Genomic DNA, 26,384 nt, shown 5'->3' on the forward strand with positions numbered 1-26,384 from the left:
ATATTCCCACTTTTTTGTGGTTCTGCTGGTTTTTTTTCCCTCTCCATTTTGTCCACTATTTCATCTCTTGCTCTCTCTCTAAGACACACAAATATCACTGCATTGGCTGCAATCATGATGCAAGAGCTATTAGAGGGGATGGATGGATGGATGGATGGATGGATGGATGGATGGATGGATGGATGGATGGATGGATGGATGGATGGATGGATGGATGGATGGATGGATGGATGGATGGATGGATGGATGGATGGATGGATGGATGGATGGATGGATGGATGGATGGATGGATGGATGGATGGATGGATGGATGGATGGATGGATGGATGGATGGATGGATGGATGGATGGATGGATGGATGGATGGATGGATGGATGGATGGATGGATGGATGGATGGATGGATGGAGCATTTGTCAGGGATTCAGTGAACACATGTATTCAGATAAGGTGAACTATTGAGATGCCAATCATGTGCAAACATCAGAGCACAGCTCTCTCGCAGATTTCATTGGTCAGGGTCCACCCATGAGTATGTTTGACTGACATATAACGTAACCAATCACGGTTCGTTCCGCGACATGTTTAGGGGTGTAAAAAAGTAAAGTCGACATCCCAGCAAAACAGACCGGCGTGCATCTATAAATTATTAATTCAAGAACGTTGGGCAACTTTACTGCAACAATGGAGCCACGAATTTCACATACTTTTGAAAATCCAGCATTTAGTTGATACTGGTAAGCGCTCATTGTCACAGATGTAAACATGACGGCGTTCTTCTTCCACGAGGGAGTTTGGCGTCACGGCATTTGTTTCCAGACGGTCCGTTAAAGAACGCAACACACACGTCTCCAGGACATCCTGTAGAATTCAACCAATCAGATGGCGACTTCGAAACTCCTGAAGTGTTTCAGGATAAGTGTGCCATATGCATCAGATGTTCAGTAAGCGTGACATCTGAGGCTGAGACCAACTAATATCAAACAAGGATTAGAGAAGGGGCGGAGACAAAGAGATGTGGAATCCTATTAGGAGGCAAATCAGTTTGTTGAACAAGAAAGCATTAGGACTGAAGCTCCGCCCACTGACACACAATCACATGACCCACCCCAAAACAGCAAAAAAAAAAAAAAATGTGGTTGGTTGCTTCACATTTCAATCAGACAGTCTCATCCTGACTAAGTGGGTGATTCTTGACAAAACTTTATGCTGATACTCAAAGGTTTTTCTCTCTTCGTTTTCTCTTTCTTGTCTTCCTCCATCACTCTCCATTCATCTATGCCAGCTCACACAGAGAGCGGGTATGATTACCCTCTTTCTCACACATCGCTGAGGCTGGGAAAGACTGATTTTGTGAAATCAGTCAAAGGAAAGAGAGACACACACACAGCACTGTCTATTCTTACAGCAGACACTAACGCTAAAAGCTGTTGATGAAGTGTGGCATGTTCACAGACAGTGCAAAGCCCGTTCATGGATCTTATGATGCATTTTGTCTACAGAAACGGAAAGGGACTGATCGCCTGCTCCAATCTGATTGGCTGGCTTAAAATAAAATAAATAGTTTTCATTTTTTATTTATATAATTATACTTTTAAAATGTAAACAAAGTCTGCTTCGTGCTTTTAACAGTACTCCAAAAAGCATGCATGTGCGCATGATGTTACGAATGTGTGTGTGATTATGAAGTATCATGGAGGATTTAACCCCATTAAAACCATTTTATTGTGCATACGTGGGAATTCACTGAGCATGAATTGCGCCCACTGATAGTTTGGTTTATTTGCACTCACATGTTTATGTGGTTTCAATAACTGATTCATGAAAGGAATTATGTAAATCAGATAGCATATTGAACATGATGTGCACAGTTAAGTTCCTCGTTTTAGAAGCTAGCATTCTCTTATATGTTACAAGGGTAAACGTTCACATGAAATCAGACGTTTTAAAACCGGATCCAAAACACATCCACATGTTACAAGTGTAAACGGTCAGATCACATGAAACCATGTTTATAAACCGGATCCAAACCACATCCATATATGTTACAAGAGTAAACGGTCAGATCACATGAAATCAGATGTTTATAAACCGGATCCAAACCACATCCATATATGTTACAAATGTAAATGGTCAGATCGCATGAAATCAGACGTTTTTAAACCGGATCCAAACCACATCCACATGTTACAAGTGTAAACGGTCAGATCACATGAAACCATGTTTATAAACTGAATCCAAACCACATCCATATATGTTACAAGTGTAAACGGTCAGATCACATGAAATCAGATGTTTATAAACCAGATCAAAACCACATCCATATGTTACAAGTGTAAACGGTCAGATCACATGAAATCACGTTTATAAACAGGATCCAAAACATCCATTTGTATTTCAAGTGTAAAGGTCAGATCACATGAAATTAGGCTTTTACAAACCGGATTCAAACCACATCTATATGTATTTAGAGTGTAAACAGTATGATCAGAATCATTAAGGACACGACGCAAGCTTAATGTGATAATGTGTGATATTATGCATAGCTGCAAACCTATAAACAGCCTGTCTTAATCTGACTTAAAAAACAAAATCGGATTAGTGTGACCAGAGAATAAAATGTTGTTTTCGAGTCCTAAAATACCACAGGCAAAACGGTTTAGTGAATTTGCCCCATAGGTTTATCTTACCTGTTTGTGCATCTCAATGTTGAGCCCGTAGGTCATCTCGTAGTACTGTGGGAACACAAACGTGAAAGCATTAATCTGATGAATTAAACAGCAGTGAATCATCATCAATCAAATTAAAACCTCAGCGGCCTGACAGACACTAACGACTCGCTGAAACTACAGTAAGACGAAGAGATTTTGAGCGTGTCAGCGACAGCGCGTGGTTCAGCGTGTCTCTTTCAGCAGGGAGATGAGCAGCGATGCCAATGATGAAGATGAAACCTGACACAACTGCTCGCTTTTTCTGTGTCTCTCTCAGTCTGTCTGTCACGCTCACACACTCGATAACCGCTCTGTGAGGAGCTCGATTTTTAAAAATCCCTTTTCCTCTTTTCTCCCCTTATCTCTGTTTTTTCCGATCGGCTCCCTCGTTACCGACCTTCCTTTCTAATCCTCCTCTCTCCTGCCCTTCTCCTCTATTATTCTGTAAACTCCATTTCCTATCCGTGATGTGTGCCTGACCTCCTCTCTTCTATCAAACCTCTGTGGTTTAATCTCAGGATTAAAGTCTCACCATATCTAATGACAGCGCCTGGAAACCCCAAAGGTGTCGATATGAGGTTAACAAGTGGTAAAATATTTCAAAGTCTGGACACACCTACCTATTCATTCTTTATTAGTGCTTGCAAAGTATCTATATTAATATTCCTGGTTCTTCTATGCGCATGAATGAATGATTCCTAAAATTGTGTGGCTTATGCATAGTTTTTAATCCTAAAACGCAAAGAGTATTATCATTTACCAACCTGTAGGAATTAATAGTTAATGGTTAATAAATTGAGTAAAAAAACATTAAAAATAATAACATTTTTGTTTTGCAAAGAAAGTCATGCATTGAAACAATTTTGTCTACAAAACTCATTTCAAGCCTCTACATATAAACCTTTAAACCAAAAGGATTTTAAGACCATGGAACCATAAATCCAGTCAAGCAAGTCCAAACTTTTGACTGGCAGTTTAAATGCAAGTCTATAAAATGAAGCATTTTAGACATGTAGCGCTGTATTTAAATTTATTGCATTTCCAGTATTGATCACTCCGGTGGGTGATGAATTTTGGATAAAGCGTGACAAAATAGCAGAACTATTTCCCCATCTATCTGGTCTGCTGGCACACACACACACACACACACACACACACACACACACACACAAATATAAATCATGTTCGCTGGTTCTGCATGCTGATAGTGCAGCAGGGCCGCTGGAAACAGTTCCGCTTTAAAAAGCTCTGCGGCGGCCCAGAAGGATATTCAGCGGCGCTCATATTACCTCAGCTACGGCCAAAAAAGGTCTCTGCATCATTCCACACCAACATTAGTTCTCAGCATGTTTTGATGTAGAATCAATCCAGGGAAAAAACGCTGAGCGACAATTCAAATTCTCACCAAAATGGGCCATATATCAGTCAATTAATTGAACTGGCTGACATATCGGTACCAACTGAATGGAAATGTCTACATTAAAGCTGGGCTCAGCCTACAGGAGTTTATAAATCTTAACCGATTGTGAAATCTGGTTGCATTATGCACATAAGGAGAGTCTTAAAGGATTTTCTTCTTTCAAATCTCAAACCTGCACACACACTACAAGATTTGAAGAACCACTGCGCATCACACACTACAAGATATTCTTAAAGTCCCCCTGTAGTAAATAATTTTTCCACTTAAATATCACTAAAATTACATATTTAAAAGTTCTTCCTTTATTTTGTCATGCCTTAAAAATAGCTTGAATATAACTTTAAACCCTTGCTTCATTTAGAATAGACGGTTCTATGAATATGCAAATTAGCCCCGCCTCCACTCACTCAGAGATCCACTAGTTGCCGATCACATGTTGACCTGATTGGTTACAAGGTAGAAGACCAGAAACACCAGCGATCAAACCGCGTTTTTGAGATTGTCTTTGGTTCACTGCAGTTTAAAAATTCTCAGAAATGATGTTGACTTATGAATTTGCACATGGTTTGTCTTAAAGCGTATTAAAAACACCACATAGATATATAAACAACATTAAAAACTTGATTTTGACCACAGGGGGACTTTAAGAGTATCATGCCAGATTTAGCATCTCACAGAGAAACGGATGTAAACTAAAGGGATGCTGTGTCGCGGCAACTTGCTGTAGACATTAAATGAGGAGACATTATAAAAGGCAGCCGTGTTCTTGACACATTTCGACCAGCCGTTCCATAATCTCCGTTGTAAAACAGACCCGTACAGCTGCTTGTTATTTCGCGGTCGCCATTTCAAAAGTTCTGTCACTTCCGTCTCCTTGTCTCTCATTGGCTATTGTTGACGCAATCATAGTCGCAATCGTCTCGATTTAAAATCCTAAACATCAGACATGTTTGATATCGTCGTGGCGGGCTAGATGTGTCCGCGAGCAGATCGGGAGATTTAAGATTTAATCAGTAAACGCCTCACATTACGACATAATCTGGGACGAACATCGGAACTGACCGATGCCCTGGACGCGATTTTTTTTCTCCGAATATTGGGGGAGGGGTAAATCTGAAATAAATCGGCCTGAAAATCCCGTAGTCTGAACCCGGCTTTAGTGTTGGCCAACCTTTAGCCAAACTTAACACAATGTCAAACACACTGGTTTGAAGCAACAATGGTTCTAGATGTTTAGTGGCTAACCTAGAAAACCTGTGACGCTGACAACTTTCTAGAACACTCCAGCATCATGGCCTTGAGTCATGTACAGTCAAGCATGAGTCAGATGGAGTTGTGGACAAGTGATCTATTACCTCGACCTACACACAGTCCAGTAAATAAAACGTTTAATGAAGCTGAAATTGTCAGCGTGTTGTGTCTGCTGTCTCCCTAGAGGAAACGTTGAATGACAGTTTAGCTTTATTAAGCAACTTTCAGCTTCCTCGGTTACAATATTAGAGATAAAAGATAATCCGATCGCCAGGGGCCAAGTCTAAGAGGGTTTGGGGCCAGCTGACTGACCTTCCACATGACCCAACAAGACATCATTTGTTGTGCTCATGGGGACACAAGTTCTAGTCCAGACTGGGTCAAAACCCTCTTTTCCGGTTCTTTCCTGTCAGTTCTCAATTATCTGCAAACAGCACTTTGTAGCCTACTGTTGATGCCACACTCTCTGTACATTTGACTATTCTATTCTATTCATGTCTCAGTTCTATTGTATACAGTCTTTGTTCTTCAGGTTTAGCTATTTTCTATTATCATTTCTATGTTTATCCTTTGTATATGTTTTGCACGGTTTATGGAGCAGATTTCACTGCAGGTTGTATTAACCTTGAATAACATTTAACCTTGAATGACTTTTCTTTTGTCTCTGCAGTTATGTGTAAAGCGTCCTTCCTTGGGTCCTGTGAAAGGTGCTATATAAATATAAAGTTATTATTATTATTATTATGCATATAAAAGTGTATGTGACAAATAAAGATCTTCAATCTGAACATTATTCTTTCAAATAAAGGCAAAATGCTCATTACAAATATAAAAATGTAAAAAAAAAATTAGAGAATTTGTTGAATTTAGTAAGAATGCCGACTGCTATCATTTTCTAAAAAAAGCAAAACTGAAATTATATGAAATTATAGCTAAATTTAAAAAAATATTTAAGTGTGTCAGGAGCAAATGTGATTAGATACGTAATTAAACAGTAAGTTTTCTTCACAAATTTTTTTTTTAAACTTTCAATAATAAATTATTTAAATCGGTTTTTATTAGTTATAATAGTTGGAAATTATACAGCAAGCATGACATGTAATGTTTTCAGCTATTATTGCTATTTAATAACCTTTATAACTGATTTAATTTATTTTAATTAATTTACAATTTTAAAATTAATAGTTTTTAAAAAACAAAATACTTTTTGAATTGTAAATTATTCAAATTAATTTAAAGAAATCTTTTTATCAATGTAATGAATAACAAATATATTTGCTCTTGACAGAAAAATTATGTTGCTAAAAGTCAAGTCAAGTCAACTTAATTTATATAGCGCTTTTAACAGCACTGATTGTTTCAAACCAGCTTTACAGTGATAATAGGAAATTAAAGTAACAGTAAAGTATATATTTGTTTATTTATTTTTTGTGGTGGGGCCAATGAAAATTGTGCGAAAAAAGTCTGTGTGTTGCGGATGCAAAAGTTTACATAGTTAAGCTCATAACTGAAGGTGTGTGAGTTTCACCGTGACATGATGTTGTTTTTTGTGATTGTGTTGTTATTCTGAATATCAGTGGGATTTTGACACGCTTTTGGCTCGTAATGGCTTTATATTCTTGCGTTCTCTCGTCGTGTCTCGTTGTTATATAAGCTCTCTCATGTTATGTGCATTCTCATTCTACACCGTGAGTGTGTAATCCCCGGAGTCTACGAATATGTGTGTGTGTGTGTGTGTGTGTGTTGTCTGGAGCAGATTGCGCACAGCATGTGGCGGATGTAGCGGGGCTCAGTGCGGCGGAGGTTCAACAAAGCCTCTCCTCCTGCCGCAGCCGTGGTGTGTGTGTGCGCGCGTTTCTCTTTGCAGTGTGTGTGTGTGTATTAGTCCTCGGCGGTCTAACGAGAGGCAAAATGTACGGGGTGTCCCTTGGTTCAACCCGGCAGCTGTTTGCCATCCGTCGCTCGTACACACATCCTGCTGTGTCGCTGGACACTCGGCTCTTGCTGAAATCTCTGTAGATGTGCGTGTGTGTGTGTGTGTGTGTGTGTGTGTGTGTGTGTGTGTGTGTGTGTGAAAGTCCACTCCTGTACTGCATGCATCTGTGATCTTCTAAGCTCAGACACATTGATTGGCTCATCCTGATCCAATAACACTAGACAGGCAACATTGATGAGATGTAATTTCCATTGGGTTATACTCTCAGGATCATCGCATCAGCCATGACCCCATTTACACCAAACAGCCCAATTTGAATTGACTGATATAAAAATAGCCACCCTCTAAGCTCCAAAAAAGGAAATACTAAATATATTTGCACTTCTAGAAAGAAATAGGCCTACTACAGTTTACGCGGAAAAACTCAATTTTAGGTTTAGATTACGTTTACACGACAACAATGTAATAAAAACGGAAACCTTTTTCATTTGCGTTTGTGAAAAGTTTCGCATACAGACGACAACTTCGTCAAAATGATCCCTGTTCACAAGGATCCATGAGAGCGCCTAAAAACGCTGTATTATTTATGCCAGGCCAGTAGATGGCGATGTCACTTTGTAAAGAAACTTTACATGCCAGTAGACTGAACACATAATACACATGCATGATGTCACCATTTTCACAAATTCACATTTTAGTAGTTTACACGGAGACTATAACGGTATCGTTTTCAAAAGTTTGCATTATTAGACCCCCAAAACAGTGTTGTTGAGTAAATAATAATCTGAAAGTAAACAAAAGACATATAATGTCTTTTGATTACTCAAAATACACAGATTCGTTTTGATGTTAATAGTGTTGCCATAGAAACACATAATTCAGATTCTGAAAACATAATTATGGTAAATACGACATGGGGGGAATTCAAGATGTAAATGCTGAGCATTCCACCTGTGAAGGTCAATGGGAGATTTTAAGACTGTAAACTGTTCAAACAAAAAGAAAATTATGTCACATGTCACTCCAAACCCGTATGACTTTCTTTCTTAGAAGAACACAAATGAAGAAATGTTGAAAAATGTTTTGTCTATACAATGAAATTCAATGGGGTCCAAAACAATATTGATTTTTTTTTTCTCGAAATATCTTTTTTTGTGTTTCACAGAAGAGAGAAAGTCATACAGGTTTTTAACGACATGAGGGTGAGTAACCATGATAAGTTGTGCATTAAGAAATTCATTGTCTTCTTAAAGGCACACTATGCAAGATTTGTACCTTAATAAACAGCTTAGGGGGCGCTGTTTGAGGAAAAACTGAAACTGCATAGTGTGCCTTTAAATCCAAGACATTATTTAAATCAGCCACAGAAAAGGCTGTACCATAAATTATTTCATTATACTTCCTTTTTTCCCCAGACAATAAAGTGACATTATATGAAAGCCACGAATGTCGTAAGTGACAGTGCTGCTGGCGGCTGTTCTTGAATCCGAGACTGAATTATGAGTTACCTGGCAAGTTTCCTGACAGACGGAGGAAAATTGTGAGTGCATTATCAGCCACACAAAACCAGAGCCGTGATTCATAGAATGCCAATTCATATCAGAGCAATTATAGATTAAGCAAATTGCAGAAAGCCATTTGATTAAATTGAATTTCAAATTGAATAAAACCTTGAATAATTAGATAAGTATGAGGAGTATAGCAAATTTCTGAAAAGGAACACTATTAACTGAAATGCAAACAAATATTAATGTGTACAGCAACACTATGATAATAATATCTCCCATTTGCTCACTTATATGCATATAATGTCTCAATTCTTTCAGTTTAAATGGAGACTTTCTCCTGTTGATAAGATTTTTCCTGAGGAAATGATCCTAGTAATCTAGAAGAGTTTTAGAAGAGATCGAGAACCATGTCCTCAGAACTGTTCCAATTCAAAGTTCACATTTAGCCAAGTACAGTTCAAATCCCCAGATGTGTTCTTGCTCCACCCCTTTTAACGAGGATGCATCAAGGGGTGACTTGTGCGACATCGAGACAGCCAGGTATCCCAGAATGCATCTCGCACTAACTAGCAAGCATCAATGGCAGAGGAGAAAACCCACAATGGAGTAAACCCGGATCATTTAAAAAATACTACTGCTATATTTTAACGAACTGTAGTTGTAAGAGTTTTCAGGTGAGAATGTAGTTGTTTAAAGCTCAAATGTGGTTTATTAATAAAGATAGCGACTACTTGAAAATTTTCTCCGACGTTTTCGGAGTTGTGGGATCCAGGCGATTGATCACCACGTGCTCAGCGCTCATGTACCCCGCCTGGATCAGCCTTACCTCAGCAAGTCATAAGTTAACCTCGACATTTGCCGCTGGCTCTGATGTCTCTATAATGGTTAAATATGAGATAATTCATCTTGTCTATATCTAAGGGCAATATTTGGTGTCGTGAATCTATTATTTGTTCCCGGGCATATCGTTTTGGCTGAGGGCAAAGTTAAGTTTCATAATTTTACATATTTAAATACTGTTGTAGGCTACTAAAGCGCTGAATTTGTATGTTTGGCTGAATTGTTTGCCTGTCTTTATTTCCTATTGTATAAGCTTTTATATTTATAATTTTTTAATGGTTATTATTGTTCATTAAATCTGACATTTAACAACAAGAGACAGGGTTGTGTTTTATGTTTTATTCTTTTTATATATTTTATATATATTTTATTGAGAAACGCTTAATAAAAGTACAGTGGAATGCCACATAACACACAACCACATAAGGTGCAATACTGCCACCTACCATGTTGGAGTGTCAACCACATAATTACAGCCATTTGCTTATTTAGGATGTTATTTTATGTGTAGTATTAACATGATAGCGATGTGAGTTGATTGATACTTGAAAAATGACAACAGCAAAGGTTTCGTGAGCTATTAAAGGAGAATAAAATGTTCCTCTAGGTCTAGGTTGACCAACATATCCTAATGGATAAATTAAAGGTGAAATCTGGAAACAGAAGTCCCGACCCAAACTCTCGGCATTGAAATCAAGCTTGCGTGGCTAGACGAGAAAGTTTCAAGCCTTAATAGTTAAAAGTGAAAGTTCAAAGTGAAACTGAAAGTAAATTAAAGATGTTTCGGAAAAAAATAAAATCATTTTAAATTGCTTCGAAAATTATTTTTGCAATTAGCTTTGGTGCCGCTAATGGAGCAGAAATTGTGCACCGTAGCTTTAAATGAGAGTTAAAGTCAAACTGAAAGTAAATCAATGTATTGCACTGCTGCTGCTGTTTGCTTAACAATTTGATTTGTTTGGTTTGGAAACATCAGTTATTTTCCATCACAGGACATCAACAAGCATCAAAATCTCTCAAAACAGGAGCAATCCATTAGTATCATTTTTTTTTGTTTGTTTAAACCCTCTGCACTCTTTATTTCTCTCTCTCTCTTATTCTCACACACATGGCAGCACTCAAATGTTTAGCTCACAAAGTAATCGTTTTCAAATGCGTCTTATCCTTTCTGCCTTCCTGGTTTTGCCCTTCTCTCTCCTTCTCTTCATCTCTTTCTCCTGTTTTTCTTTCTCTGCCCTCGTCTTTTCTTCGTCTTACTGTCTCCCGCTGCGTCTTTATACTGTCTCTCTCACTCTGTCAGTTCTTCTCCTCTTCATCTTCTCTATCAGCCTTTATCTTCCCCTCCTTTTTCTTATTTTTTTACTGCTGTGTTTCAATCACCGCTCTCTCTCTCTCTCTCACTCACTCTTTTACTCTCCTCGTTCGTCTTTGCCGCTGATCTCTCCTTATGTTCTCTCTCTCTGGCGCGAGGGCAATCTGTGACAGTAATGTTCAGAGGCGAGCAGAGAGCATCAGACGGGTGAGTCGGGGCGGGGGTGTTACTGCAAAAGCAGCGCATTAGCCCCCTCGTTCGCTCAGTCTTTCTATCCTCGGCCGCCCCAGGGTCTGGATTACATATAACGGTCACAGAGTGACCATGTAGACAGTCGCTCATTAAAGGCTAGATCATGATGGCGCATCAGCAGACACACACATATACTGCAATTTACAATCTGACACTGATTTCCTGAAGCGAATTCGTACCTCTGTCTTCCACATGAGCATCATAGCTCAATATATCAAGACAAAAGCCACAACTTCAACAAGCTTTTTTAAGCCATAGCCTTGATATTTATATTGCGAATTAATATTCAGGCCTAACTATATTATTAAGAAAGAGAATTGGATCAGGACATGTCATAAGCCAGATTCAAACTTGCATGAACATAGTTCTATATATTAGGCTCTTTTGTTTCATTGGATAGATAACTGTAAGATTTTATGGAAGGAGTGATGTAATGTCAAAGGCCAATTGAATCTGATTCTTCTGAATCTGCACCATGACTCAATATGGGTCATTTTGACCCGAATCTCATTTTTTTAAATTTAAAATGTAAAATCGAGTGTTCATCAGAGGGGTCCAAGACCCTAGGGCTTTTGTCGCACTTGAACCACAAACACAAAAAAACCCCACAAAAAAATAAATAAAAAAGGAATGGATTCGAGGAGTTTTGTGCCTCCCTCGCGTGTCAATTTGACCCCCTTAGGAATGAATGGAATGCTTCAGTACACATAGAAAACCTAAAAATGCTCAAAATTCAAACTAAAAATGCTAAAACTTTACCAAAAAATTAATTTTATAATGTCTACATGTGTATCTGAATGCATACTGATGTGAGGAATGTTTTTTTAATTAAATTTATTTATTTATTGATCAAATCTCTAAAATAACAACAACAAAAAATCTCCCAAAAATTGCATTAAAAATATAAAAAATATGATCAAAATGATACAAAATAAGTTTTCTAGACAATAAAAATTTAAGTATAATTTTAGGGCTTCGGGTCATTTTGACCCTCGAGGGAAAGATGTGTTACAAAGTGTGAGGTAAGTGGTCATGACATGGGAAATCAAATTTGCCTTTAAACCATTAAAACAACCTGCAATTTGTATAGCCTAAAACCTCCTCCTCATTATAAACAAACAATTTATTTAATCAAGCTCCAAAAAGACTCGTTTTGACATTGCAGGATCTGTGAAATCGCACATTTGCATATGACTGCCTCCAGAGCAAGACATCGACGAATAGTTATTCATCATCGCACCATAGGCCCCGCCCACCAGAGTTCAGTCGCTTAACGGCTGACGTTTGCTAAACTAGATGAGAGAGTCGCAGCACGCCATAAGCAAACAGAACCCATTATAATCACTGACGCTGTCTACACTGTATACAATACAGATGCGTGTTCATTTTCTGACATTCTCCACACACACTTGAGTCACTTGAGACAAATGGAAGAGTGAAAGAGTGTTCACTTTGACACGTCCAGTTAAAAACAGAGTTTGTGTTTCTGTATAGACTTCAAAAGGATTCCAGTGTCGAAAACAAGTGCAGTGGATGGTTTATTTTAATGCCATCCCGCATCGTATCGGAGGATTTTTTTTTTATAAACGAGGCACGGTGTAATGGAGAGTTCGCAGAGAAACTTTTGTTGAAAGATGAAGCAGTCATCTGCATTGAATCTGACAGCAGCTGCACCACAAACCCCAAGTAAATGATTTCATAATGCTTTGTCAGTAAATTTGGTTTTATATGGATAAAGTTATCAAAACACCTTACTTTAAGACCAATGCCACAACTCGAAAATGTTTTTGAAATCATTTTTGGGGAGTTTTGCATAGTGGAGAGAGAGATAAGACTTTCAGCATTGCTCAAAATATGAGGAGTGTGTGCGCCAGCCATTGCACCATGGCACCGAAAAGGGTTTTTAATGCTTGAATATCATCCAATTCACTGTCTCTGTTGCTTTTGTTAGCCAGGAGGCTAACGCACCATCGCAAATGAGCTCTGAAAACTATTTCATGCCCATCATCAACATATAAATCATTCACTAAAGAGAAACAAGAAGAACACGCAGTCCTCCGTTTAGTCGTCAAAGAGCACAGAGAGAAAAATGTGGTAAACTACAAATGCATTCAAATAAGAGGGAAGGCTGTTGAAACAAGTCTTAGTCTACATGGCAGGTCTAGCGGGCTAAATATAGCCTTCTGGGTTATCTGCTTTCTGCAAGCACCGAATTGCTGTTCCCTCTCATTATTTACATGTCTGTGCTTGCGATCTTTGTTTCTCTCTTCATTCCATCCTCCTCTCTTTCTGGCTCTCGCATATCACCCGTCCTTCTCCCTCTCACTTTTTCATCTCCCCAACCCCTATCGTCGTCCCGCTGACGTGTCCTCGGGTTAACCAAACACCCCCTAACATCAAATCAAACGCAATCTCCCTTTTAAATACAGAAGGGCTTTTATGCTGTATTTACTGGAGCGTACGACAGATCTGACGATATGAGGGATGAACAAGCTCACCATGATATAGTGTCGCTGCATCTCTGTCTTCTCGCTGGCCAACTTCTCACACTCCAGCTTGAGACTGTGAAAAACACAAAAGAAAAATATGAATGATAAACACAGTAGAAAAATATATAAATTGTGAAAGAGCCGTTCACATGCTGACACAATGCAGATAGTTCACTTAATCAGAATAATTCAGTTCACTTACACAAATCAAAACGATCTGATTCACTTAAATGAATCAGAATGAACCAATTCACTTAAAGGAATCCAATTCAATTAAAAGAATCAGAACAAACCGATTCATTTAAATTAACAAGAATTAACGAATTCACTTAAATAAATCAGAACAAACCAATTCATTTAACTGAATCAGAACAAACCAGTTCACTTAAAGGAATCAAAACAATTTGATTCACTTAAATGAATCTGAATGATTCACCTCACTTAAATGAATCAGAATGACCAAATTCACTTAAAAGAATTAGAACAAAGCAACTAATTTAAATTAACAAGAGTGAACCAATTCACTTAAATGAATCAGAATAAACCAATTCACTTAAAGAAATCAAAACAACCTGGTTCACTTAAATGAATCAAAATAATCTAGTTTACTTAAATAAATCAAAACAAACCAATGCATTTAAATTAGTAAGAATAATTCAATTTACTTAAAAAAAGGTCAACGTTTAGTCAAAAATGGCAGAAATTTATCTTTTTATTTAAATGAAATTAATGTACTATATTTTAGTTCGATAACGTTTTTTTTTATGTAATATTTAGTATTTTTAGGGTATTTTATGGAATTAAATTAGATTTACGCTGTCTTTATAATCCATTCATTCACTTTTTGAGCATAGACCTGAAAATTAAATTTCCAACTTAAACAGTCATAATTCTTGAATGGTTTAGAGCACAGACTTAAGTATGATCTCTTTTCAAAGACGACACTTGGCAGATTATTGCTGAAGTGAAAAATGTTTTAAAAAGTTAACTTAAAAAAAAAAAGATACAGAACTTTACATTTATTGTTATGAAAAATGTGCAAAAATACTATTTAATTTTTTTATATGAAATATATATTTTCAAAAACATGTTTTACTGTAAAACTGTGAGAAAATCAAAGTCATAAATCTAAACATGCTGTGTTCAAATTTTGAAACTGAAATCTCAAAAAATTAGCTTTCAGTAAGATTTTGTTTGGCCGCAGTACCAAAAGTTCTCCTTAGATGAAATTCGTCTCCTATTAATTTCCAATGCGGTCATTTTTGACTGCCAAGAGCACAAGTGTGACAATTTTATTTCAGTTTGAATTATGTCCATGATTTTTTTGTGTTCACATAGCAAGTGCCAAAACCTATACCAAGTTTCGTACCATTCCGATGAAGAAAAAACAAATGTTACATTTTCGGTCACTGCACCAGATGTTAAATCAATCAGAACAAACCAATTCACTGAAAGAGAACAAGAATTAATCAATTCACTGAAATCAATCAGAACAAACCAATTCACTGAAATCAATCAGAACAAACCAATTCATTCAAAGGAATCAGAACAAATTGAGTCACTTATGAAATCAACACAAATGAATACACTTAAACGATTCAGACTTCTTCGCATGCTACTGAAAAAAGGTCAGATCAGCAGAGCTTTAATTATTGTTTCAGTTTGCTCAGCTGTAACAATGTAATATAAAACCACTAATTCTTGGGAAAAGTCGCTTGTTGTTTGAAAAGCCAGAGTGAAAATGTGGTTAGTACCATCACCACTTTTAGTCAGTTACTCTCCAACACGGGGGTGAACGCACATTTCAGTGAATAACATATGAAAATGTTGATGTCATACTGCTGTGTACAATATAGTAGCATTATCAGCCAGTTATCAGCCTGTGGAAGAGATAAATCAGCTCGTCTGATCTCACCTGTGATACTGAGCCTGAAGGAACTGGAACTCCTCTTTAATGCGGTCCAGAGTCTCCAGCACCGTGAACTTAAATGACTGTCCAGGCTGCAGAGGAACCTAAGGAGAGCGAGAAAGAGATGGCGTGAAAATCAGTAAACAGCCCTCACTCTGAGCTGGGAGATTGGACTGGGTAAATTAATTTATCAAAAGTGACTCATTGAAATACAAATGAAAATGTGCTCCCACCACATTATCTTTGACCTTGGCCTCACTACAAACACTTCATGCATTTTTAGTAAGAGAGGAGAGACATTTTGATAACAGCAGCACTTCTATGGGGTCGTGTTAACCCTCATTCTGCAAAGCTCTCACAAGATTTAACCCAAACTCTTGGTAGTCACGAATATGCCTCCCAATCTCAAGTGCAAATCATTTATTTTAGATAAGCAGCTACGAGTATTGCATGGAAATTGTACCGTCAGATATTCAGAATTCAATTTGTCCTTCCAAACTCTACCACATTTCAATCTAACCAATTCTATACAAACCCAGCATGATGATTTCTAACTTTATTAATAATGACAGAAAATGCATTTCTTTGCTAAACCAAAAACTATAATGGTAATGCAGACGGTTCACTAAAATGAATCTGAATTCCGAACGAACCAATTAACTTGACAATGACACGAATCAGATCATGAACCAGTGTAGTCCGATTGTTCAAAAATGAATCTTATGAGTCACCTCTTCGCAGTGAATCAAAAACTGCTTGACCAGTGGAGTCTAATTCCAGAAAGAATGACTCCTCTGGTTGGTTCTTTTAGTTGAATCAAAAACAAACCACTCAACCCAAACTAATGACTCTTAAGAGTTCATTCTTTTAAGTGAACCAAAAAAGTACAGGCATCTGCATCTTAAATGTCTACTGACCTACTATATAGAAGTCGAATACAGTATGTGAAAACTAGTACGTCTGAATTTGCAGCATTCATAAAACAGTTAAGTATACCCAGATGATTTAATACTTCCAGTGAGAATCTGAAGTGTACATCCGATGGACACTTAACTATCCCATGAGGCCACGGGAGAGGAGTTGTGAATGGCAGAGAAGCAAGTTGGTCACATGACAATGACAACATGGCGGATGTAGTATAGGTCCGAATTTCACTCACACTACACAGAACACACTTTTTAACACTCACAAAGTTCTTTTTAAAATGCAGTAGCTACTTAGAGTGTGTGATTATCGATGCCGGCTAAAGAGTTAAGACTAGTTTGATTCCTGAATGAATGATTCTTCTGAGCAGTTTTTTTTAATGAATCAGAAAGACTAACGAATCAATTGCAGAGATTACTGAAATAAGTGCGTAGTACTCTGAATTGTTTAACACGTTACCATGTTCACCACATCCACACATTTTCCATCTGAAAACATTGCATGTGTGGGCCCATCTATGAGCAAGACCTACATGCTTTAATCTGATCCTACTTCTCCTCCTCATTAAGACCAGAGTCCTTTCCTTTGCTATTTTTAAACACGTTTGCCATTCTGTCAGCTGCTTCCTAAAATGGCCGCCTTTGTCCTGCACTCCTCCGGGCTTACAGTTCTCTCTCTGAAGCTCGCTGTCCGGTGAGCGGCTGAAGATTGGCGGTTTCAGTAGGAGCTTAATTAGTCTAGACAAGCGAAATTCAATTAAATTTCAATTAGGCTAACGGTGGAGGTCAGACACTCGGTGAGCTTTCAAGTAATTAAGCTGCAGGAGAACAGCTGACTGGATGAGTTCAGTACACACCCCACAGTGTTTGTGTGTGGATAGAGGGAGGGGGAGCGTCATCATATCCCTACTGACCCTCATTCATTCAAACATGCGTGTGCGTGTGTGTGTGTGTGTGTGTGTGTGTGTGTGTGTGTGTGTGTGTGTGAGTAGTAGGCCTAACTGTCCTGAACGCCACACCACAACACAAGAACCAGGAATTAAATATTACTAGAACGTTTAGAGGAAGTGTCTCATTTAAATTACTGTGACAATTTAATCATTTCTCAAAAAATATTCCATTTTTACATTTTCTGAAGGAAATGTGTAGTTTCTGAGCAGAACCAGCTTCCACAATGCTAGTGTTGGGAATGGTTGCTAAGCATTTGCTAGGGTGTTGTGCTGTGTTGCCACGGTTTTCCCATGGAATTGGGTTACTTTTACACTGTCGCCGTGTGGTGCTACACGGTTGCCAGGCTGTTGCTATGCAGTTGCTAGGATCTTGTAATGCGGTTGCTAGGATGTTGTGGGTGGTTGCCGGGGTGTTGCTATGCGGTTGATAGTGTGTTGTGGGTGGTTGCTAGAGTGTTGCTATGTAGCTGTCAGTGTGGTGTTATGCAGTTGCCAGAGAATTATTATGCGGTTGCCATATTGTGAGTGGTAGCCTGGGCATTGACTGCAGTTGCTAGGGTGTTGCTATGTGGTTGCTCAGATGTCGTGAATGATTGCCAGGGTGTTGTGGGTGGTTGCCAGAGCGTTGTTATGCAGATGCCAGAGTGGTGGTATGTGGTTGCTGGGGCGTTGCTGCACATTTCCTGTACACTTGACATGTGGTTACTAGAATGCTATGGGTGATTACCAGGGTGTTGCTATTCAGTTGCTAGAGCATTGTTAATGCATTGATGATAAGTGGTTGCCAGGGTGTTGCTATGCAGTTGTTAGGGTGTTCTGGGTGGTTGTTAGGTGGTTACTTACAGGCCCAAGAAAAAACCTGTCCTATCAGGTCTGATGGTCAAATGGTGCCGAGTGATTTACATCAAAACAATGATAATGCTGAGTACTTTATGAGCAACAGTAATTAGCACTGCAAATAACTAAAAAACAAAGCATCTTTCTTTGCTTTTAGTTATTATAAAAATAGATTAGTTCGGACTTAAATTGGAGGGATTCACAACATACATGCAAAACTTGCATATAAAAAAAAGAGTGTCTGTTTAGACACAACAGTGTGTGTCGGACAGAAGGAGGGGGAATCCTGAAATCCAAAACTGATCCGGTTAATCTGGACGGAGGGGGACGAGGCAGACAGCAAGCCATGTGGGACAGCAGCTAGTCAATCACAATTTAGACGAGCTGCAGCAAGCTAGCCTAGAATTACTGGAGATTATCTTCTAAGGGAGGTCAAAGGGAGTGAGAGAGATGAGCAGATCCCATAACAATGGTGGGAAATGAAATCTCTCCCAATCGCCCACTCCGATCATCTCATATATCACTGCTCGAGTTGCTATTTTGGATACAATGTCTTAAATCGGCTTGAAGGAGGAGACACGTCGAAAAAGGAACGACCGAGACAAATACGGAGCAGTTTTCAGCTCGCATCCTCGCAGACAGGCTGGGATGGAGACATCCATGAAATAATCATCCGCTGGTGAAATATTTAGTGCGAAAAGGCGCACGAATAGATGAGGATCACCAGAGAGTGGGAGGAAGAGAAGTGTCAGTGTGATCTCGGGGGGATCTGGGTGAATGTGTGAGTGTGATCTCGCACTCTAAAAACTCGTCTTTCTTTCCTGCCCAGTCCTGCAAGACCTTGTCTCCACAAACCGACTACAATTCCCAGGATACAATCATTTTGAGGTGCTTGAGTTCAGCAGGTATACCTCAAACCGGCTCATTAAACGACTCTCCACTTCCACTTTTGCTCATCATATCTGAAGCTTTCACCTGATCTTAAACCCCATTGAATGCTGGACATCGGGTAGCTGCTCTAGACTATATCTTGGCGACTCAATGACAATGCGGCTCTGGAGTGGCTCGCTTTGTGAGGCAGAGTAAAAGCCATCGCTGTCCAATACTGGATTAGGAACCGTGGATTGGCAGGCAGAGAAAACAGCTTTTATACTTTACAGAGTAAATCGCCAATGGATTGAGCTGAAGAGAAAAAGAAAGAAAGAAAGAAAGAAAGAAAGAAAGAAAGAAAGAAAGAAAGAAAGAAAGAAAGAAAGAAAGAAAGAAAGAAAGAAAGAAAGAAAGAAAGAAAGAAAGAAAGAAAGAAAGAAAGAAAGAAAGAAAGAAAGAAAGAAAGAAAGAAAGAAAGAAAGAAAGAAATCCTTATATGTGTGTTTCCGACCAACACGAAAGAGAGACAATAAAAGAGTGTGAAGATATGAAACCAAGTTTAACATCCAAATGTGGCCAGAATAAAAACATTTACTAAAACAATACGGCAGTGAGTAAAAATGAGCAAACCAGCCCAAACTATCAGCTCATTAAATGAGCATATGTGAATTTTGTGGCCATGGAATTTGGCCACATTTTTCACTTGGCCATCACATCAGTGCAACCGAAAGATGGCATTCACTCTCAGACACACACACACACACACACACACACACACACACACACACACACACACACACACACGCAATAACACTAAAAAAACATGTATGAATAAAAGTTACAGAGAATTAAAGAATGTATTAACTATCAAAGCAGCTATAAAGTCATAATAAAGGGTTGGGAAGTGAGGAAACATTTTTCAGGTGCGATATTTAAAACCAGAACTAAATTAACTTTTAGTTTGATTACAGTTAATTTTTTTGTGAATCAAAAACACACTAGAGTAATATTATTCTCAATTTGAGTAATGAACCAGTTTAGCCTGATTTTCAAACAAATGGTTTGTTTTAGAAAATCTAGTCTAATTTCCGAACAAATTAATCTGAACTTGAGCCTATTCATTATAATGAATTAAAAACATGCAGAGCGAGCAATGTAATCTGATTCCCAAACAAATGCTAGCCAAGATTTTTTGGGGGGTGAATAACAAGCATGACCTTAAATATAGTCAGATTCTTGAACAATGAATCTTTTGAAGCGGCTCTTTTAATGAATCAAAAATATACGGCACAATAAGTGTACTCCGATTACCAAATGAATGAATCTTATTAACCGTTTATTTAACATTTCTGAATTTCTGGCTTGCTCACTGAACCGCTTTTATCATATCTGAAACTAAATGACGTAACGTTGATGAACCAAGGACTGTTGAATTTTCTCTTTATGCCATCTTCACCATTAGATCATGAACTCAGTAACTATATAAATGTTCTCATCCTGATACAACACGCAAGCACCTGCCAAGAAAGAGCCATAAATCCACACACTGCAAACACAGGTACTGTTAGCGAGAGCGCAAACTCGCCTCATGTGCTACGTGCGCTAACACACTCATATTACAGCCTCTTATTTGTATCGGGTTCTTGTTGTGTCAAACATATCCACATATCTCCTGTACAGACAGTTCATGTTTCTTACACCTCACTCATGACATCTATGGACTTCTCACCCTTGAATGTTGACTGAATACCAGCATTGCCTCTAGATTCTTAATATCCAGGCCTAAAAACATGCAAAGTGCATTCTTTAACAGTCGGAAACTGAAGGTGTGGCTGCAGCGGATTATGAGCTTTCCCTGCCCGGCTTTTTTTATTGTTATTGTTTTTGGCTCAGAAGCACGGAGCACAGTAAACCTCCTCTCATTCCACCTTCCAATCCCCCTGCTTCAGATAACACTAACCACAAAAATCCAGTGGAACCAATTACCAGTCCTCCCGATGCAGTTTGCCTTGCAAATCAGGCTTAACCCTTTCAACAGGCAGGTATGTGCAGACTCCGACACATGCAAACACACTCATCTCACACTGATAGTCTCCATCTGATTTGCACTGCATGGTGTTGAACGGTTAAACAAAACCACTGATGGATCTACCTCTGACTAGTACAACTTTGAAGGTGTGGTTGCCAGGATATTCCTATGTGGATGTTAAGGATTTCTAACTGGATTTAAGTGGTTTTTCTAGGGTGTTTTGGTTGGTTGGATCAAGTAGAAATGAGTACACTCTTTAGCCATTGAAGAACCAATTTGGGTCCCCCAAAGAATATTTCAGTGAACAGTTCTTAAAAGAACCATATTTTTTCTTGCGTGAAGAACACTATAATACTCTAAAGACCTTTTCCACTATAAATAACCCTTTGTCCAATGAAAAGTTTCTATGGATGTTCATAGAACCACAGATGGCATTAAAAGAACCCCCATTTTTAAGAGCAAGAATGAGCAAAAGTAACAGTAATGATTGGCTTAACTAGAACCGCTAATAAAAATTTAAAAAAGCATGTGTCTCTGTGTTTTCTGAGAACTGAATACTCACACACATGGACTTGATTTCTTAAAAGTTAGAGACAAAGAAAAGGTGTGAGTACAAAAGGCAATGTTTATGCATGGTTACACGCGCAGACCTTTCTCACACCTTTTAACTGGTGTAGGTCATTTTTCATAGGCCATAAGGGTCAAAATAAAACCTCGCTGAAGATTTCACTGGTCCTTTGGAGTTTGTTCACCGTTTCATAAAACACATTCGACCACTCTGGCTAGGAACCTCAGGACATGTTTGTATGTTTGTTATAGGAACGTAATGGGTTAAAATACAAACTGTGTAATAAGAATGTGGGTAAAAATCCACTGACAGTTATGTACTTACAGCTGAATCACTTAAAGAAATGTTCAGATCATATTTCAGCACAAAAAAAAAGGTCATAGAAATGAAAAAATAGGCAAAATAACATGCATTTAAAGTCTTGTATCTTTAATTTCTAAAACAACAACAAAATATGTAAGTGGTCTCATGAAGAAATGCCCGTGTTAACTCGAAAATTAAATTATTAAAAAATAATGAACTCGATCAAATGCAAAAATGGTCCTAAAATGTTTTTTTTTCACTTATGATTTTAAGGTGAAATTTGAACCTTTCTGGACATTTCTTGATAGTTTTTGTGAGATTCATCCTTACAACAGAGTTCTATGGGGCAAATATACAACAAGAGACATACTAAATCAGTGTCAAGGGACCTTTCATTCATTAATAAAGACATCTGACGGCTTCTTTGCTGAGGTCTAAGTAAGGTGAGGAAGATGTGAAATGGACTTTGTTTTTCTGATAGAAAAGAAGAAAAGTTTAAATGTCTATCATTCTGGATATTCCTTGGCAGTTTTGTGAGCTTCACCCTTACAATGTAAGTAAGTCTATGGGGGAAATGTCCAACATACACACTAAATCAGTCAAGGGACCTTTCATTCATTCATAAACACAACTGACGCCTTGTTCTTTCATGTATTACAAGTTTAGGCTTGTACGCTGTACCACACTTAAAACAGGCTGCAATGTACGGTAGATTCTTTAGATTCTAGAAACATCAATATACTAGACAGATAACAGATAACAAATAAACTTCCCACTGTGAGCCCTATCCAACCCCACCCACATACACACCTAAACCACTCTACATTTGCCCAAATGCACTATGACATCTATTAGAGGGGGCGTTGAGAAAGGGTTATTACACAAACTAATAAAGACACACATTGTGTTTGATTCCTCCCACACAACTTTCTATCAGCTGGCTCTTGAGGACACCTGGGTGATATGCGTATGTGCGGCTGAAAGCCTAAAGAGACGTCTCTCTTACATCCAGTCGCTTCATCTGTCCCATTTGTTCATGTGGGAGAACGAGAGAGCGTAGCACTTACCGGGTGTCTGCCCTGTGGGTACATGGTCACCGGAGGGATGCCGGTTTGACGGCCAACGCGCTGACCCTCCGAACTCCTGTGTCCCCCTCCACCAGGGGACAGATCCCCAGATCGAGTTTGGGAACCCGGCTCTGTCCTTTCTGAGCCGCTGAAGGCTGTCAGCACATCTGACGAAGGGTCCTCCTAAAACAGATCCCCTTACTCACACTTAAGACTGGATTTCCCCCCAGAATCCCCTGACGTCCCACTCCGTTACTGTCCGGCTCTCAGTCCCCACAGATCAGGAGACAAGGAGAAGCAGGGAATTCAGAAGAATCAAGTCCAGCTGTCTCGTCCTTCTGCAAATGTCCCCAATAAGCAACAAAAACAAACACGTATCTCCATTCGAGTCTTCCAACCTTGTAACAGTACCTCTAAACTACAGGGCTTCTTTGCTGAGGTCTAAAAAGGCAAAGGAGAAAGAGGAACGGGCTTTGTTTTTAATCTAAATCTAGAGAGGAAGAAAAAAAACACACAGGAAAGCAGGAAAGAACAGCAGGTCACTGGAAGATCCAGCAGGCTTTTCAGCAGTGAGCCCTAGACTGTAATATATTGTGCCTGTTGGCTTCAACACAAACACGACAGCCTGCTCAAGCTGCACTTAAGGTGGACCAGGCGAGATAGATAACGGATAGCTAGACGGAGAGATAGAGACAGAAATAGATACCAGTACATGCACACAAACAAATATACATGATCGTTGCTTTGAACAGCCAAAATATTCATATCATCGTACAGATAGACCTATAGGGGAAAAAACACAAATTAGATATCTCAGTTGTGTTTCCTAGATTAAATGAAGAGTGTCCTGCTTATATTTTTCGACTGAAAAACAACACTTACCCTAGTTAAGGAAGAAATGTGTCTTTTCTAAAGCAGATCTCAATGTCTCAAAATGTGCTCAAATCTGCAATAAAAAGAGATTTCAATACGCACTCAACTATCATCATCATCAAATTATTCAAATGTTTATTCCTTGTATACATTTGTACTGGGTCTCAATTTATTCTTAGAAGAAATATCATATCAGAGACTAAATTCATACTTCAGTGAAGTATTACTGAGATCACAAATCAGTCTCCTGAGAATTGAAAGAGAAACCTCTGAGCAATGAGGTTTGCCTCAGGGGAAAAACAAAGCAGAAAACAAGGGATGTGAAAGAAAGAGAATGAGAGAGATTAGGAATGATTCAATTTGCCAGCAATTCCCTGAAAGCACTGTGTCCAACCTCATATTTGCACGCACGCCTCTGACAGAGGAGCATTTATCTGCCCTGTGAGAAATAAACTTGCAAATGTAGTTGTGATTGCAATACTCACGTTCTTGATGTATCCAGAATTTGTTCACTTCGTTTGTTAGTGTGACACATCAGCAAATTTCAGTCATTGAACCATGTTCTCATCTCTTCATCATTCTCTTGTTCTCCTCCGTCATATTAGCGTGATCTAAGAGGTGTCTCTTGTTAGTCATCCCTCTGTCTGCGACACCTCTCAGGTCAGGTATTGCCCTAATCGCCGTTATCTAATTGTGCGGATTAGACAGGTAATTATTCACACGACTCTCTCCCTTCAACCTTTTACGAAACTTGTGAAGCTGGCTGAGAACAGACAGACTTCATGGAAATGACCATCTTGACAATAATCTGCCCTGAACTGGTTAGGCTTTTGCATCCTGTAAGGGTTCAGCAGGTTTAAAATAAGATTAAAAAAAGAACAATTAGAGAAATAAGAACTGGATAATGTATCAGAATTGCTGCATTTAGAACTTATTCTGACATTTTGACATATGTTGTCCTATCTATCTATCTATCTATCTATCTATCTATCTATCTATCTATCCATAAACATGGTATAAATGGGCTTGTCTTTTAGATATGTACCTGTATGAACACAATTTACCACAATTAATCAGTTCTGATTACTGGTTCACATTTGATCCGAATCAGCACACGTTCTCAAATAATGTGATACAAAGTTCCATGCATGTAATTTCCTAATATATCATTTGTAACAATATTGCAAACAAGACAAACATTTTATAAGTCGTATTTGTAGAAACTTATAAAAGCTTATAAAAGATCAAAAAGCTGCTGAATATAATGTGTCGAGTGTCCTGACAGCTCTCTTGACCAAACTTCGGTCTTATGTTTACTTAAAATATAAGCGGGGGAAATTACAGAAATAAGTCCCGTTGTATTTTATTTACTCTACTTATTTATTCGTGTTTTAGATATAAATCAAGTTATTTAAATTTTAAAAGAGTAAATTACACGAGATAAATCACATCCCTCACCTTTTTTCCAGACCACCTTAAAACTTCGAGGCTGTGGAGCAATCTCCAGTAGTTCTCTGATTGGTTGTAGCGACTCATCCGATCTAACCAATCAAACCTTCGGGGACCCACGTTGGTGCTTGACATCAGAGATTAAAACGGGCCAATTGCTGCGTTCGCGGCCACTGATTGGCAGTGGCCGGTGTGCAGCCCAGTCTACAGGGATTGTGGGCATTGAAGTTCCGATTATTCCGCGCTCCCGCCTCCAGCTGTCAATCACGCCGCATAAATGATCACCTATGACTGCTAATGACAAATGAGCAACGTGTAGCATCTAGTGATGACTGCCTTGAACAATTAAGCGAAATAACAAATAAACACTCTCTTTATTCGGTGAGTCATAATGGCTCCATGATAACATTGTAAATTAATGAGCAGATTGTTTATTAAACTGATGAAAATTCTGTCATCATTGTTCTCCTGCCCTGCTATTCCAAAACCTGCATGGCTTTTTTCTCTCTCTGTGGAACACAAAGGGAGTTATTATACCATTTCATCTTTACCATGGTACCACAGTAGGCTACTATTTTTGTTAAGCTTCATAAAATTCACTGTAATATGGCAACAATGTTTGTAAAACAACATTTAAAGCAATAGCCTATACTAGCATTACAGTGAGATGTGTGCATATATGTAGGCCTATGTAAGCCTACGGATTGCACACAATGAAAGAAAAGAGAGACGACCTTTGTCAGAGAGTATCGATTGCTGTGATAGATGGGGTCTATTCTTTAACTGAGCTAAGCTAGCTAGCGAGCGCATCAGTGTGGCCTCTCTCTCCAGTAATTAACTTAAGGCTTCACCTGTTGTGGCAGCTTGAATCGGAGTAGCGTCTCGCGCC

The 26,384-nt window shown here is 38.6% G+C and overlaps 1 protein-coding gene across 1 annotated transcript in view; it reads right to left on the reverse strand.

Moving 5' to 3' along the window:
* The window catches only part of tle2b (TLE family member 2, transcriptional corepressor b), a 47,809-nt gene extending 22,278 nt beyond the window's left edge, over positions 1-25,531 (reverse strand). The window contains exons 1-7 of the mRNA XM_081385241.1: positions 25,505-25,531; positions 24,532-24,733; positions 24,056-24,119; positions 23,174-23,956; positions 15,633-15,730; positions 13,727-13,790; positions 2,689-2,733 (exon numbers count right to left, since the gene is read on the reverse strand). Coding sequence (XP_081241367.1) covers positions 2,689-2,733; positions 13,727-13,790; positions 15,633-15,730; positions 23,174-23,197 — 231 coding nt within the window. The 5' untranslated portion in view covers positions 23,198-23,956; positions 24,056-24,119; positions 24,532-24,733; positions 25,505-25,531. The remainder of the gene's footprint in view (positions 1-2,688; positions 2,734-13,726; positions 13,791-15,632; positions 15,731-23,173; positions 23,957-24,055; positions 24,120-24,531; positions 24,734-25,504) is intronic.
* Positions 25,532-26,384: the final 853 nt, after the last annotated feature.

Source organism: Scardinius erythrophthalmus (assembly GCF_964197995.2).
Source record: "Scardinius erythrophthalmus genome assembly, chromosome: 14".
Taxonomy (NCBI): domain Eukaryota; kingdom Metazoa; phylum Chordata; class Actinopteri; order Cypriniformes; family Leuciscidae; genus Scardinius; species Scardinius erythrophthalmus.